The 18,195-nt window shown below is 34.0% G+C and overlaps 1 protein-coding gene across 2 annotated transcripts; it reads right to left on the reverse strand.

The window, feature by feature from the left end:
* Positions 1-6,369: 6,369 nt before the first annotated feature.
* NFU4 (NFU domain protein 4) lies at positions 6,370-14,162 on the reverse strand. 2 transcript variants are annotated; one of them, XM_086237429.1, is made up of 7 exons: positions 14,095-14,162; positions 13,362-13,706; positions 12,798-12,959; positions 10,330-10,505; positions 9,773-9,876; positions 9,534-9,645; positions 6,370-6,838 (listed from the first exon to the last, which is right to left on the reverse strand). In XM_086237429.1, exons 2-7 carry the CDS (start codon positions 13,609-13,611, stop codon positions 6,770-6,772), a joined length of 873 nt encoding a protein of 290 aa, XP_086093555.1. In that variant the 5' UTR covers positions 13,612-13,706; positions 14,095-14,162; the 3' UTR covers positions 6,370-6,769. The 2 variants fall into 2 exon arrangements, with proteins under 2 accessions (XP_086093555.1, XP_086093556.1); XM_086237430.1 differs by lacking the exon at positions 14,095-14,162 and adding an exon at positions 13,846-13,941.
* Between the last annotated feature and the right edge of the window lie 4,033 nt (positions 14,163-18,195).

Genomic DNA, 18,195 nt, shown 5'->3' on the forward strand with positions numbered 1-18,195 from the left:
AAACATGACTTGGAATGTCACTAGATATAATTGAAATGCTCTAAGGGTTTAAGCATTTAAAATTTCTTGAGGTACGAACGAAAATTTTTAAAAAACGACTTACGATGCCCTAAGGAACGACTTGAGATGCCTTAAGGAACGACTTGAGAAACTCTAGAATATGTATTGGGAAGTGTCAAAACATAACTTTGAATGTCGATCACTAGGTACAATTTGAAATGCACCAAGGGTATAAACTTTTAATATATCTCGAGTTACCAACAAAAATTCTCACGGAACGACTTTAGATGCCATAAGGAACGACTTGAAAAACTCTAGGGTATTACCTGGGAAGCGTCAAAACATGACTTGGAATGCCACTAGGTACAATTTGAAATGTAACAAGGGTATAAACATTTAAAATACCTCGAGTTACCAACTGAAATTCTCAAGGAACGACTTGGGATGCCCTGAGGAACGACTTGAGATGCCATAAGTAACGATTTGAGAAACGTTATAGTTTTACTTGGGAAACGTCAAATCAAGATTTGGAATGTCATTAGGTACAATTTGAAATGCACCAATGGTATAAACTTTTAAAATCTCTCGAGTTACGAATTGAAATTTCCAACGAACGACTTGGAATGTCCTAATGAACGATTAGAGATGCCCTAATGAACGACTAGAGATGCCTTAAGGAACAACTTGAGAAACTCTAAGGTATGACTTGGGTAGCGTCAGAACTTGACTTAGGATGTTACTGGGTACAATTTGAAATGCACCAATGATATAAACATTTATAATCACTAGATAGGGTGTAAACATTTAAAATCACTAGACATGGTATAAACATGACTCGAAATGTCAAAATTTGGGTACAATTTTTAAGTTGTTTGGGAAGTGTTTAAAAACCTAACTCTCTGTAGCATTCCTAAGGAATGACTTAAGATGTCTTAAGGAACGAGTTGAGAAATTATAGGGTATGACTTGGAATATCACTAGATACAATTTGAAATGCACAAAGAGTATAAACATTCAAAATCCCTTCAGGATTTAAAATACCTCGAGTTACCAACAAAAATTCTCATGGAACGACTTGTGATGCCCTAAGGAACGACTTGTGATGCGCTAAGGAACGACTTGAGAAACTCTAGAGCGTTACTTGGGAAACGTAAAATCAAGACTTGGAATGTCATTAGGTAAAATTTGAAATGCACCAATGGTATAAACATTTAAGATCCCTCAAGTTATACTAAGTGACATTTCAATTCATGTTTTGACGATTCCTAAGTCATACCCTAGAGTTTCTCAAGTCGTTCCTTAAGGCATCTCAAGTCGTTTCTTGAAAATTTCTAATCGTACATCGAGGTATTTTAAATGTTTATTCCCTTGGTGTATTTCAAATTGTACCTAGCGGCACATCCCAAGTCGTTCACTGAAAATTTCAATTCGTAACTCATGGGATTTTAAATGTTTATACCATTTGTGCATTTTAAATTGTACCTAGTGACATTCTAAATCATGATTTGATGTTTCCTAAGTAATACTATAGAGTTTCTTAAGTCGTTCCTTAGGGTATCTCAAGTCGTTCTTTAGGGCATCCCAAGTCGTTCCGTGAGAATTTCCGTTGGTAACTGGAGGTATTTTAAATGTTTATACCCTTGGTGCATTTCAAATTGTACCTAATGGCATTCCAAGTCATGTTTTGACGCTTCCCAAGTAATACCCTAGAGTTTCTCAAGTCGTACCTTAAGGCATCCCAAGTCGTTCCGTAAGAATTTTTGTTGATAACTCAAGGTATTTTAAATGTTTATACCATTGGTGCATTTCAAATTGTACTTAGTGGCATTCCAAATCGTGTTTTGACACTTCCCAATTCATATTCTAAAGTTTCTCAAGTCGTTCTTTAAGGCATCTCAAATCGTTCCATAGGGTATCCTAAGTCGTTCTTTACTTAGGAAGCATCAAATCATGACTTGAAATGTCACTAGATACAATTTGAAATACACCAAGGGTTTAAGTCGTTCCTTAAGGCATCTCAAGTCGTTCCTTAAAGCATCATAAGTCGTTTCTTGAGAATTTCAGTTCGTACCTCGAGGAATGTCCTAAGGAACTAGAGAATTCAGCATAAAACAATACTAACGTTGCCCAGCTTTGAAAGAGATTGATAGCTAGCGGCAGCAAGCTAAATACCTAAATTTATGTTTATCTGCATCATAAAAGAGTTAAGAGCCATATCTGTCAAACCGAACAACCTTTTTTTTTTTTTGAAGTGGTTTCCTTTGCTATGCACCAAAGAGAAAAGGAATATTTATACGAAAAAAAAAAAAGAAAAAAAAAAAAGAAGAAAAGAAACATTTTAATGGGAAATGGCCAATGAAGAAAACGAATACAGGCACACATTAAAATTTGGCTCAAGTACATTTACATTCATCAATTATAGGATACATTTTAAGTTGGTCCACGAACTATAAAACATTTCAAATTTCCCCATTAACTATAGGGTTCATTTCAAGTTGGTCCACGAAGTATAAAACCTTTCAAATTTCTCCATTAACTAACAAAAAACATACAAAATATGGTTGACAAAAAAACCGGACCGAACCAGATTATTTATATATTTTATATTATATAAAAGTTATATATATTGAATAAAAAAGGTGTAAGTTGTTTTTTGCACATTCTAGGGTTTGAACCCATGATTTTGTGAGGAGAATCAAAGTATGAATTCTCACTACACCACTTAATCACTTGTGAAATTTAAATACATGCAATATATTTATAAGCATATTGATACTTGAAATATAATAATTTATAAAATTAAATATATTTTATATATCATTCTTTTTTTTTTAAGATATTATTTTAGGTCCCTATTTAAATATTATCATTGCAAAAAGTCTAAAAATATTACTAGTTTATATTTTATATAATTTATAGTTTCTACATTGTAAAAATATTACTAAAAGTCCAAAATATAATTTATAGTTTATATACTAAAATTATTAGAGTATAGGGTTAATTTTTAAGGTATAAGGTTTCAGACTTTATGGTTTAGGGTATAAGGTTATGGTGTAGAATACCAATTATAATTTTATAAATTATTATATTTCAAGTATCAATATGCTTATAAATATATTGCATGTACATGAATATTATAAGTGGCTAAGTGGCGTAGTGGGAATTCATACTTTCACTCTTCTCAAGTAGTCATGTGTTCGAACCCAACATGTGCAAAAAACACCTTATACATTTTTTATTCAATATATATAACTTTTATATAATAAATAAAAAATATGTAAATATATATAAATAATCTGGTTCGGTCCAGTTTTTTTGTCAACCCGATTTTGTCTACCATTTTGTGTTTTTTGTTAGTTTGTGGACCAACTTGAAATGAACCCTATAGTTAATGGGAAAATTTGAAATGTTTTATAATTCGTGGACCAACTTGAAATGAACTCTATAGTTAATGGGGAAATTTGAAATGTTTTATAGTTCATGAACCAACTTAAAATGGACCATATAGTTGGTAGATGTAAATGTATTTGAGCCTTAAAAATTTTTTGAATAAAGCAGAAACATCATGCATTATTTTCATATGTAATATTGATAGCTTGAGTAGGGACATAATAATCTCCACCCCATTTGCTAAAATACAATGCAGTAGAAAAGGAATGGTTCGCATGGAAACCAACCGGTGCAACAAATCACAAATGCATATATACATTTTGACCAAGGCCCACACAGAGTCGGCCACCACTCTTCATATAATTTTTAAGGGCCGTTACATTGTAGGGTCCAACAATTAAAAAAGTTGGGACATCTATAAAGATATAACAAGTGCATATGCAAAATTAATACATTTGTAAAAAAAACTAATGCATCTGTAAAAACACAATAAATGCATCTGCGAAATTAGTGCATTTGTTAAAATACAACAAGTGTATCTGCGAAATTAGTGCATCTGTAAAAATACAACAAGTGCATCTGTAGAAAACTTAAAAAATGTCCTTTACACCAACTTTTTAAATTAAGGTCCTTTACACCAAGTTTATTAGTGGTTTGGTACTTAGAGCTAATTTACTATAATTTTTATACAAATGTATTTATATCATTTAAGGTTTTGTTGAAGAGAACAAGTGTGTACCATTGATAATGTTAGGGATGTCTGTCGGTTAAAAACCGTTGATTTTTTTGTATATTTGCATCTAATTTAATATAAAATGTTTATTAACACTTTATCTACCTAAATTTTGAATTTAATTTTACTTTACCAGCTAAAACAATTGTGCAAATTTATAATCTGAATTTAAAATTTGTTGCAATATACTACTAGCCCTCTTTCAGTTTTAACTTTCATTAAAAAAAGATCACGTGCGGCACATATGATCCAATTTAAGAGATATTTTCGTCTTTTTAGATCCCTTGCAACTCTCTCTCTCTCTCTCTCTCTCTCTCTCTCTCTCTCTCTCTCTCTCTCTCTCTCTCTCTCTCTCTCTCTCATCTTTTTTTTTTTTTGCCATGGCTCTCTCTTTCATCTTTGACTGTAAGCATGTTGGTTGACTTTGAGAAATTAGAATTCAATCCTGAATCCCAATTTGATTTTGTTGTTTCTCTTAATAACAACTTATTTAATTTAATCTAACTCTAATGGCCGCGAAATCACCAAACCCAAGGGGAATTGGCGACTTCTTTACCCTCTGATCTAGATTTGGAGACAAGCGAAGTTGTCAGCCCTCCTTGGGTTCAGTGATTTTCGCTGCCATTTTCTAGTTTTGTTTTTTTTTTCTTCTTTTAAATTTTTTGTCTCTCTCTCTCTCTCTCATTCGCCTTCTTTCTCTCTCTCTTGCACTTTTTTTATAAGAGTACTGCTATTTACACACCCAATTTCCTCTTACTACACACCCTATTCACTTAATTTGTGAATTGACACCTTTGACCCAACTTGAAAAGACCATAAAGGACAAACCATATTATATGAAAAAAAAAAAAAAAAAAAATCTCTTTACACACCCAAGGCCCAAACCCATCACCCCTAAACCCCAACCCCAACCTTTGAAGCACACCGTCTTCTCTTATAACCCCATTTCTTCATCTTTCATCCGCTAAAACATAAACCTTATCTCTTTGTTCTATATAGGTAATCATATTGTAGACAAACATACTAGTTTTGATGAATCGTCCCTTATTCATCTTCAGATGAGGTACGATAGTAGATTTTTGTGTTTTTTTAATTTTTTTTTTCATGTTCTTCATTTTCTGGTCGCGGTTCATTTGGCGAACCAGTGCCGAACGTTTTTAAATTGTTCGATAGATGCCTACCCAAACTATCTCGGTTCGTTTGGTAGTTTACTGTCAAACTATCTCGTTCTATTTGGCAGATGACTGCCAAATGAATCGAAATTGTTTGGCAGACTAGTGCCGAACGAACCGCGAAATCCTATAACTCCAAACCCAAAATTAATCTTAGATTTGCATTTGAATCCAAAAACTTTAGGTTAGGGCATACCTCCAACTTGCATCAATGGCTATGGTGGGGAGGGAAGATGTTGGAGCAAGGTAGTGAGTCCACCGATGGCAGTGTGGGCGGCGTGGACGGCGGGGATGACAGCGGGAGGGTGTCAGCTCTTTTGGTTGGGAGGTAGGGTTAGGGGTATGTAGTATTTGGATGTGTTAGGTGATTGTGTAGTGAGAAATTTGGTGAGATAAATGAGATAAAGGTATTTTAATAATGAGAGAGGTGTGTTATGAGAAATTTCAGATTTGAGAAGAGTGTGAGGGGTGTTTAGTGAGAGGAAATAGGGTGTGTATATTGCAGCACTCTTTTCCTAATAATAGAAAACTATCTTGAAAATAGCAAAACACCCTTATTTTAACTGAAATTTAAACGGAATAAATCCGAAGTGGTACATTGCAACAAGTTTTTATTTCAGGTAGTAAATTGACACACTATAAACCCAAATTTTAGATGAGCACAGTATAAAAAAGCCAATATATAGTGGATTGTAAATTTTACAATTCAATCCAATCCACATTATCCATTCCCCCAAGTAGTTTGTTTGTTCCCGTCTCCGTTCATAGAAGGAGAACCATAGGTCCTTGGCTTGAAACTAAATTTCAAATCGAACTTAGGCAAACTAATAACCAAGGAAAAAAATAATCCTCCGAGGTGCAATGCAATCAGGTATTCAGTGCACATAATGAACTGATTTAAGCCACACAAATGCATAAAAATGAATTATACTTTATTTGCATAAAAACGGACCAGTATTCTACAATCAATATAGGAAAACAAGAATGAATAACTAGGAACACATGCAGGGACAATGTGAGTGTGTGATATTTGCATATAAGGGAATATTCACTGCGCACTGAAGCAAGGAAATTTGAACAAGGATTTGAATAGCAAGCAAAATACACAAGTATGAAACTCAACCCAGAAAATTACTGCTACTGTATACCTCCTGTCATCTAAGTCATGGAAAGGAGGGGGAGGAGAACCAACAGTCGGTCAAAGTTCAAAAATATTAGTAGCCTTTCTTTAGAAACAGGAAAACTTAATTTATAACAGTAAACACGTCATCCTTCCCGTTGTTATACAATCTTCTTACTAACTCTAAATTCTTAATATCAGGCATATAACTACATCGATAGTTGCATAATAATCTACCCATTAATAAATCAAATATAACAACTTTATTTGCTCCTCCTGTACAGGACTGCATACCCCAAGTCCTTGAGCTCACCATTTATATAAAATACCTCTTCTGCAGAAAAATATAAATTTCTACTCCATCTGACCCGTTAGTGCTGCATCTTCATCTTCAGCATCTAATTCTTGCTCTACAGCTTTGACCTGTAAATGCAGAGATTTATGGCAAAGAAAGACAAATATGATTTGAGATACAGATTTTATACCTAGTGAGATGACAATTACATCAGCTGGTATGCAGAAAGTGTGCAAACACACACACACATGAGAGAGAGAGAGAGAGAGAGAGAGAGAGAGAATTCCTCAACATTTGGTTCAGCGTTTCCCATTCACACCTTTTAGAGGCCAATGGATCTTTCATTTATTTATTTATTCGCATAACCTCTGACAGTAAATTTTAGAAAGTAATTTTAAATTTTTTTTGTCACGGTCATATTCTTTATAGATTCTATATTCCTTATGAGTGTAAATTAACACATTCATACAATGAGAGCCCTTCCGTTGAGGTATAACTCATCTTAGATATAATGAGGTATGGTTTGTGGGACCCACTCCGCATTGTAATTCGATGTTCAAAGCCATCTATTTTCTAAGTCTCTATACAAGGATCATCCTTGCAAAAAATTAGACAAATCGAAAATCGTTTAACCATTTGATTAAAGGGCCATCATTTCAAGTGTTTACAAAATCACTATGTTCGCCTATTTATTCAATCACAATTAAATGTCTTAAAGGTTTCCGATTTATCTAATTTTTTACAAGGATGATCCTTGTATAGAGATTTAGAAATCAGATTGCTTCAAACATCAAATTATAATGCGGAGTGTGTCCCACAAGTCATACCTCATTATGTTTCAAATGAGGTATACCTCAACGGAAAGGGCCCTCTTCATACAATATTCTAAAAAATATAGTTATCATGAAACAGAAAGTCTCAACATGTACTGATTTAAACTTACTGTAATTGCATGTCAGAAGTAGAATGCATCCATACCCTATTCAATATGCACCAAACTTCTTCTTTGATACATCACACATAATAGGGCATGGAGGTAAGAATTCTATTTGAATAGAATTAAGTAAATTGATAATCTAGAAGATATAGGGAGTAAAGCTTTAAGGATTGAAAGATATTATGTTAAGAATAAATTTGATGGACTGGTCCTAAAAGAAAAAATTTCTTGGAACCGAAAAGCTAAATTGAAATGTATCAAAGAATGGGATAACAATACAAAACTGTTTCATCAGATAGGAAATAGTATAAAGGTGAACGAATTGATAAATAAAATGGAGGATAGGCACTTAAGCTTAATTTTTAGTTTAATGATAGACCTAGGAGTACATTTAGAGCTTGTATGGGGCTTCAATGGGGTGACCCGCTTTTCCTGTTTCTTGCTTCACCCTAGGAAGCATAACTTGATTAAGGGTCTTGTGGTGGACAGGGAGCCTGCATAGATTTCTCATTTACAGGGATAAAGAGAGGTCTTACTTTGGTTAGGATTATCAAGTTTTTTGGATTACTCTCAGATCCAAAAATAAACATGCCAAAGAGTGTTATAGTGGGTAATTGGGTATCAACATTGAGGACAGAAAATTGGAGTCTCTTGCTAGGGGACTGGGGTGTGAAATCAGAGCTTAGTCTCTGAATTATTTGGGCCTTCCCATTTGGGGGCTAATCTCCATTGAAGTTATGGGATCCGGTAATGGAAAAAGTGAGCACGCATTTAGATGGGTGGAAGAAGAGATGCATTTCGATGCTTGATAGACTTGTCATAATTCAGTCCATTTTAATTAGCATTCCTAACTTTTTCACGCCTATCTTTAGAATGCCTAGTAGGTTCTGACCAAAATTTGAGAGAGATTTATGAGACAGCTTTCTGGGAGGGGAGTGGTGGAGGGAGGAGAGATCATTTAATTAGTTACGGAACTAGTGCAAAAAATTAAACAAAAAGGATTTAGCTATTAGGAACTTACTGACCAGGAATAGAGCTCTATTAGGTAAATGGTTGCGAAGCTTCCCTCTTAAGCAAGATTCAGTTGTATTTTGTTATTAGAAGTATGAGGTGAAGGCTACAGGGTGAGCCTCTAGGATTGTGGAGCAAGGTTTGCCTCCTTGTCATTGGAAATTCATATCTCAAGGACTTTGGGGTTATCCTTCACTCTTCTAGGAGGCTAGCTTTGAGGAGAGGAAAGGTTTTAAAATTAAATTTGGGAAGATTTGCAAGGAGATTCATCTTTCAAGTCTTTGTTCTGTCGTTTATACATGCTATCTACTAACCATAATGTTGTAAACTCTTTCATTACTTCTTTGTCTCCTAAAACTATCTCTAGGGACTTGACTTTTAGGCAAATTTGAATGAGAATTTTCAGATCTGTAGTCCTGTATTCATAATGTCTCTTTGAACCCTATTAGGTCTGAGACACATGTATGGAGTATTATTGCTTTGAGAATTTTTTATTGCAAATCTTTTCTTCATTCCTTGTTAGAAAATTTGGTTGAGGACTAGTGCTAAAAAGAAAGTGTTTACCCATTGGTCTTGTGCAATCATGTCAGTTATGTAGCTTGTTCAAATGGAAAGAAACAACAGAAAGTTTCAGAACGTGATTGGGTGGGGGGTTATGTTTAACTCTAATGTTTCCGCTTTAAGTTCTTAGTTGGACACTTTTGTTAGATGGACAACTTGTCCGTCTTCTTTGTATCTTTTTCCTTTATAAAATTATTGTTTCTTATCCGATAAAAAAAAAATATGTATCAACATTTATTGTACAGGCAAAGCTTCAAAAACAAAGACATATGCACATTCTTTGAAAATCCAAGCAAATGGCTGTCATTTGTTACCTCAGGTACATAATGCATTAGCATATTTTCAATGCCAGATTTCAGGGTGACTGATGAGCTTGGGCAGCCACTGCACGCTCCTTGCATTTTCAATTTTACTATTCCAGTTTCTCTAAAGACAGGTTTGAAAACAAAAACAATAAAGTCAAGCCGCTAAAAATAAAAGGAAAAAAAGGAAAGTTTCTTGTATTCTCCAACATTAAAATACAAAAGACTAGATTAAAATAAGGAAATCTTACGGATCAAATCCCATATACTCAATGTCCCCGCCATCATCTTGCACTGCCGGTCGGATGCGAGTCTCCAGCAATTCTTTGATCATTGCGACAATTTCTGAATCATCCTGCACAGCAACCACCAAAATGATTATATCTTTGAGATTTATGCACAAAAAAATTAATAATACACATATACTAAAGAATTGGTTAACTATATCCTCCAAAGTTCCAGCTCTAATTTCTTGATGGTCCTTGATGTGCCTCAAACAAAAGCTACAAGCCTCAAGGTTACTCCTTTATGGTCCCCACAAGTCTATTGCACAAAGGTTTTGCAACAAGACTTCACAAAACACCATGGAGCCTTCCTAAACTAGATTTTTTACTCCCACTTGGGGGCGACTTAATACTAGCATAGTACCCAGTCCATCAAAGTACATACTAATTTCAACAAATGGCTATCTTACTAACACATAAAATAAAATTTTCTTCAAAGCAAATGCATAACATTGATCTGATCACGTCAACAAGTTGGCCTCAAAAACTTAAAAAAATTCACAGAAATAAATTTGAGGACATACATCTTGAATAGCTGTGTCCATCGCTGATGCAGTTTTTGAGTCTAGAAAGAGTGGCTGCCCAGAAGAATAGAAGTCCATGATTGCCGCAAAGATTTCAGGCTTCAAAAGATCCCACGAAGTATCTTCTGACTTTGTTACAGTAACAAAATCTGATCCAAAAAACACTCGGGTGATACCTGTATTAAAAGGAAACCAGGTTAGATTTATTACTTCACCAAACAAAATAATACTGAGCAATTAGAAGTTTAAAAACAAAACAAAAAAATTTAAGTAAACCTGCATCAAGTTCTAAACAGCAAAGAATTTCAATGAGTTGGAAAAAAAAAAATTAGCAATCAAGTTTTAGCAATTGGTTAAAATCTTGAAAATGCTAGCTGTTTAATTTTTTTAGTGACTCGGCTCAAATATACTGACATTCAACCTAATGAACAACCATTTCTTTTAATAACGAGAATATAATTCAAGTATTATTAACAATCACCACAAACTCATCTTCTTCCTCCCACCCATTGCTGTAAACCCCATCCCCACCCGTTTAACTCACAATCTCACATGTTAACAGTTACTTTTTTTGTGTAGAAAGGTTGCTTGATGAATGCAGTCTCAAGTCGTTTGGAGGTCTTCAAATGAGGTTTGGGTTGTCTTTTTTGTCATTTTTTTTGGAACTACGTCGTGCTTTGTTTGGTATTCCAGGACCACGCAAATTTGTAATATTCAGATGCTGACCACTGAACATTAAAGCCAACAAGAAAAAAAGGTTACCCACTCAAATTATCATGCAAAAATCACAAATAGGAAACCCCAGACAGGTACATGCTTAAAATGATGAAAAAAAACCCATAAAAAAACATTAAAAAAAAAAATAGGATTAGAGAGTAAAGTGAGGAGGATGATGGTGGGCATAGAGAGTAATGAGACACTGAATAATAAGTTTGGGGTTAATAGGGGCCATTGTGGTATTATTGTGGATATGCTAAGCACAGATGAAATTTAAAAATGATTAGTGGGTCAACTGAGTGCGGGAGCTAATTGAGCAAATTAGGGGATTCAAATAGAACAACGCTATAAATAAATGTGTGATGCAAGAACACTTGATTAGTTAGAGTAAAAAATTCTCTCTCTCTCTCTCTCTCTCTCTCTCTCTCTCTCTCTCTCTCTCTCTCTCTCTCTCTCTCTCTCTCTCTCTAAAACTCTAAAAATCTCACATAATTCCCACATCCATGGAGCTTCTTTAAACCCTTAAAATCAGCCTTGAAACATTCAAACCAGCTACTACCCTGAAATTCCTGAAACCAGAATGTTTTTCTAGACAACTAAAACAATTTATTTCATGAAAGATATTAAGTAAACAATTTTACTCACAAAAAGATTAACCAAACCGGAGCTTAAGTTCTAAGGAGGCCTGAACAGTACATGACCTATATGATTTCAGAAAGGCTGTTCTGAAACACAGTAAATGGTTCAAAAGAAAAACTGTCTGTGATCCAAAAAGACAGGGTGCGCATGGTCAAACACTAAGCACCCCAATTGCGATGACCACAATCTCAAAAAACCTATCGTTTCTTCTTTCCCTATGTAAACACCAGCATAAACACCATGGAGCCATTCACCAACAGTTGAGGAACCCCCTCCAAACTCTACCCCCCTCCAAGCCCATGAATACCTCACTGAGTCAGGTAAAACCACTTAACCCCAAAGACGGCCAAGGCAAAAATGAAAAGAGCTTAACATAAATTTAACTAAAAAGCTTAGCATTAATTGATTATGAAAAAAAAAAAAAAAAAAACTAGATCAATACAAATAGGCTTCCAGTACACCAAACTTCCTAATTACAATTGGAAGTGAACTCCAGACCCGAAAAGTACATAATTTGGAACCTCCAACAACTTAAACTATACTTTTATTGCAAACTATCCATAATGTCCCAGTAACATGGCATAACTAGAATCAGACCCATGAAGCCCATTTTCAACCACTATAAATAACAAACAGCTTTAACCAATAAAACTTGAGAGAGACAACTAAACCAGTAGAATCCTCATACAAAGAAACATAATTTACAAGTCAAACAGTATCTACAGTGGCCAACGGCAAGACACAGATATCACCCACAGAACAATTAAAACCATATTCGGAGAGTTAATTAGTCTTTAAGCTTGCTTTTCCCACTCTTAGCCCACTTTTTTTTTTTTCAAATTTTTTTTGAATCATAAACAAACTAAAACCACGAAACTAAAGTTGTTTTTCAACCACTAGTCGGATCGAAATTAAATCTTACACAACAAAAGTAGAAAACTAGATGCTCCGCATTCACAGATAACAACACAAAATTGGTCACCATACTTGAATCCAATTCAAAACTAAAAATATTATATTTTCACGTATTAATCATGAAGATCAAGAACAATGAGAACATACTAAAGTTACATTAATATGCAGGAAATTAGTAATTTAAACAACAATCTTACCATCAATCCCATAAAGGGCTTTGGCCAGTGGTGAATTCATGGCCGAACGAGCATTGGGAAAGTCTGCACTGCCAATTTCCATAACAGGCTTCCCGGGATAAAACATGAGAGATGCAGGGTTGGGTGTGGATTGAGTTTGAATAAACATGCTTCTCTTCTGCCCTATGGAAAAGAAACACCGACCATAAATCAGAAGCTAGCGATAACCCCAAACTCATGATGGCCAAGGAAAACTACTTTATTTTTCACTAATGCAAAAAGTTTGAATTACATTCAATTCACTGATATCCTCGAAATGAGAATAAATCTTAGCCTAACCATGATCTTCGATAAGATGGCAGATTGTAAAGAAGAAAAAAAACATTAAGAAGCCATTTTCTTTTTGTTTCCTACATTTCCCTAGAAATCAAACACATAAAAAAAATTTCAAGAATAAAAATAAATTTTCAATTTCGATTTTGATTCCTTTTCTTTTCCTTGATTTTCCCAGAAACCAAACACAGACAAGTGAAAAGACACCAATACACCACACACAAAGTGACAACTGAGAGATAAGAGACCAACCTCCTCCGAGAAGACCCCATTTCACAGAAGTGAAAGGAGATGCAGAAGAAGAAGAAGAAGAAGGGGAGACATGGTGACCCAAATACGACGTCGTGGCAGACGAATAAGCAGATAGCAGATAGGTTCGGCGAGAGATGAATGGGAAGCTCTTATCACTGTTATCATATTGTCCAGAACCAGAAGGTTCCCATCTTCTTCTGTGAGATGAAAGACTTTTTCTTCGTCCAATCAATCTTACTAACCCTCTCATCCCCCTCTCTCTTTGCCTCTGCGCGATGGAGTTTCTTTCTGGGTTTTTCCTTTTCGTTTTCTCTTTCAGAGAAAGAAACACAGCTGAAAATGGCTCTGCAATTTAAGAAAAACAAAATCATGATTAATACATGAGCCTGAAAATCAAATGGGTAAGCAAAAAAAACAAAATGGTAAGCTAATGAAACATTATATAGTTTTGATTGAGATTTAAGAGGAGAGAAACAATATTCGCCATTCAAAAAATCATCAACCTTAATACTCTCAGCTTAGCCAAATAAATTTGATGATTTTGAGAATTTGGAATAGAGAATAGAGAATACAGAAGAGAGAAGAGAGAAGAGAGAAGAGGTAGACTGAGAACAATTCGAAATAGAGATTTGAGATATGGGAATAATCAGGTTGACTTTTAAGAACAGAGAAAAATGAAAATGAAAATAAAAACCAACAAATAAATTAACGTGAGAGAGTAGACAGAGCATACCAGAGGTTTCAGTCTTCAGACTGTTTTCGCATTGGAGAAGATGAAGGTCTTCTCTCACACATGAACAATCAAGAATGGGCATTTGGGCTTCTTTCTTTTTAGTTGGGCTTTTCTGAAGAGTGGGTATAATGGACTCCATTTAATGGGCATTTGCTCAAAGTGTGGCCCAAGGCACAGGCGTCGCTCGCCTTGGGCTTGGGTCGGCCCTTTTAGGGTTGTGGTCACGCCCTTTTAATTTGGGTTTTATTTTTTCTGATTGTTTTGAGATTTTGTTATAGTGGTTTATGGGTTTCAAATACTTTCAATATTCTAATATATGCTCAATATTAGATGAGTTCTTCAAATTATTAGTTTAGGGTTTATATTCATAGTTCTAAAATAGGGATTTTTTGAATTTATCGATGATGTGGTGATCAATTAGTTGACGAAAATTGAATAATGAAGAGCATGCAGTAGTACAGAGCCGGCCCTATACAGTCGTCCATGCCTAACATTGGAGGGGCCAAGAAAATTTTTAGCACTAAATAAGGTATATATTTTTATGAAACAAAGGTCATAAAAAAATTAAAATCAGCGAGTGTGGTTAGGCGCTAAACTTCCAAACTTTAGGCTCATGTTTGAATCTAGCCTTGTTGTGTTTAAGTCTTCATTGACCATATATTTTGCACTTTTGCAAATATAATGAGCCGGACTCTAATAACAAATTAAGCAAATTTAAAAGTTTGGGCCTCAATGGCCAAAGAAAAAACGTTTGGGCCTCACTAAGCTATTTTAACAGCAATATGGCCCCTACACATATTAGTTTTTTTTTTTTATATATATATCCTGATTAACTTTTAACATGAATATATTTTCGTTTTTTATAATCTAATTAATATGAACATGATTATAAGTTGTAATTAACCTGAATATAAGATTTTTATATTCTAATTTTTTTTTTTTTTTGTAACTTCTATAATTTATTTTATATTCTAATTAATATGAATTTTTGTTAATATGAATATATTATCTTGAAAGTTGCAACATGAGCAATTTGTTTACAAATTGAAAGAAAAAACAATCAAAATTATATTCACTTGCTATTAGATTGAGGGACATCTTTTATGTGATTTTTTTAGATATTTTTATTTTCCAATCATTTTTTCTTGTAAAATTATATGTTTTTACAAAAGGGATTCATTTTATATTTTTGCCCCGGGCCTTAAAAAACTCAAAGACGGCCTTGCAGTAGTAGTGCAGCTACAACCACGAAAAGTTTTTTTTGATATGTAAGTTTGTTTGATTGGTAGTCTCTAGTGATTTTGTCTGAAAGAGAAAACAACGAAAAGGAAAAACCCAAAAAGAAACTTCATCGCATAGACGTGTTGGGAAAGATGGCAACTAATACAAGCCAATAAAGATCAAACTTTTCCTACTCTTGTATGATTAAAATGGGCTAGCGAGCAAGAAATAAATAGCAAGAAATAAAGAGACAAAATTTAAGTGGTTCAGCTAATGTGCTTACGTCAACAGACATTATCTTCCACTATGAAAATAATGGGGTTACAAAGACAATCTCACCAAATTGGCTGATTGTCTCTTGGATTCATTCAAGAGGATTTCTCTTCTTACAAAAGTGAGGCTTTCTCCTTCTCTCAAACTCTCTCACTTTTTCTCTCAAAATGAGACTCTATGTGATGATCTTTGGATGATTTCAATATGCGTAGGATGATGTCTTTTATAGACACTGTTGTATGCACAACAGAGGTAAAGCTTTTCCTTATTTTAAGCTTGCCTTTTTCTTTTATGGTTTGCATATATTTTCTTTTTTTCTTTTCTTTTTTCTTTTAATTCTCCTCACATAAGGAGGGATGTCTAACAATCTCTTCCCTCGACTTAGATGGAGGCTTCATCATGCTTGTTGCCTTCTTGCAATACTCGTATTTGTCCTTAGGTAAGGACTTGGTCATCATATCTGAACTATTATGATTAATATGGATACATGTGCGCATGAGATGAGTCATTTAGTAAGGGCTGTTGGAGGTAAATTACTCCTATTTTTCATGCTAATGAATCAATGATGATGTTTTGTATGAGTACAGGGTGTATAACTACAAGGAGATTCTCAAAACGACATGGAAGTTAGGTGGGAATTAGCAAAGTTAGACTCCTAGAGAATGCCAAGATAGGTAAATTGTGAACTATAATGAATCAACGTGACATAAAACTGACATCATTTTTAATACATATTTATTTTGTAGGTGAAATATTTGAATTACCATCTTTTTGTTTCTCAACAAAGATATGAGTGACAATAACTTTCTCCTTTCATCATGGTTGTTTTTTTTCCTAAGGTTCTATTTTGCTAGATGAATTGCAGCAGTAAAGATACCAACTAATATCATTTTTAACATATTCGACATAATAAGATGAAATAATATCATTCGTAGATAGTCATTAATAACATTCGACATACTAACAATCGAAATAATAACATACAACACATTTGACATAATAACATTCTTAGCTAGTCATAAAAAATTAATTCTACATAATTGTAATAAAAGTCTTTAGTTTCAATTTCAGTTCATATTCGACATAATAAGATGAAAATTGACTAAGGAATTAGAGTTGGGATATTGAAAAAAAATTAGCTTTATGCACTTTTAGTTTCGGGATACCAATTTAGGCTTTGTTTTTCTTTTAATTTGTAGTTAGTCATTAAAAATTAATTACACATCATTGTAGTAAAAGTCTCTAACTTTAATTTCAGCAAAAATTCAACATAATAAGATGAAAATTCAGTAAGGAATTGTATTCTTACTATAACTTAAAGGTGTACAAAGAGCCGCACCATCCGATGTCCGGCATAAGCTAACTCTACTTCGCCCTTTTTGTTGTGTTAAAGTAAAACAAGCTTTAACACTACAAACATCCACTCTCTTCAAAAACAGTGTTTCTTCGACAATTTTAAAAATTTTTCTTCCTAATATTAACTCTCCATCCACTCTCTTCGTCTTTTACCAAGATTCTCTTCCTCAATCTGCAATGGAGGTCGATTGAAACAAAATGAAGATATTGTGAGTTTCTCTTTTAACTTTTCCTTCCTTTTTTTTTCTTCTCTTCTGTGGAGTCTTTAAAAATGGGTGATGAATGAGTTTATGAATGAAAGTATTAGCTCATCATCGCTTTCATGTATTCTTTTATTTCAAATATATGATCTAGTCTCCTCCTAGACGACCGATTTCCTTTTCTTATCATCGCCGGTGAATCGTATCTGGAGTGGATCTTTGTCTTAAATGACTACTATCATATTTGTTAGTATTGAGCCGCAAGACTTAATGTTGAAACTATTTTACTTTTAAGGAATTTGTATGATATGGTTAATGATCCACAATTTACCCCATGATTGGGGAATAGTCTTCATCCTTTGTTGCAAAGCATCTTCAGGTATATGATTGACATTGTTCGTTGATTGAGAGCATTAGACATGCGTGAGTTTTTACATAAAAAGTATATGAAAGTGATCGGAAATAGGGCAAAGTTGGTATATGTTAAAAAAAATTCTAGTAATTTTCGGCTTCCAACATATCCACAACAGTTGGAAGTCTAGCTTGATAAAAGATATTCTTCCTACTGACAATGGATTGTAGAGGGAAGCAAAATATGAGTTTGAGCATCTCTGTGATTTCCTTAGGTATGACTTAGATGTGTTTTTGTTCCAGCAATTAATGTTTCATCCGGTTTTGCTATCAGGTAGAGAGAGTTTATTTTTTGTATCATTAACTGATACATATTTTTTTATTCAACTGACCATGAATACTTGATGCTTACTTTGAAAAATCGAGGAATTGTTAGAATACATGATCGTATTAAGGGACATGAAGGTTTTGTAAAAGTTTACTATAAAAAGGATTTGGGTGGTTATGAGGAAAATAAGAAAAGTCTGCTTATTTTCTCGAGAAATATAATTATTCATTTTATTGTAGCATTGCCTAAGAAAAAGTAAAACTGAATGAAAAGACTTTGAATGACAAATTCAGCCTTGAAGATGAATTGTAGTGGTAAAGATACCAACTGATATCATGCTTAACATATTCGATATAATAAGATGAAAATTGA

Source organism: Dryas octopetala, chromosome 3 (assembly GCF_963921425.1).
Source record: "Dryas octopetala chromosome 3, drDryOcto1.1, whole genome shotgun sequence".
Classification (NCBI taxonomy): Eukaryota; Viridiplantae; Streptophyta; class Magnoliopsida; order Rosales; family Rosaceae; genus Dryas; species Dryas octopetala.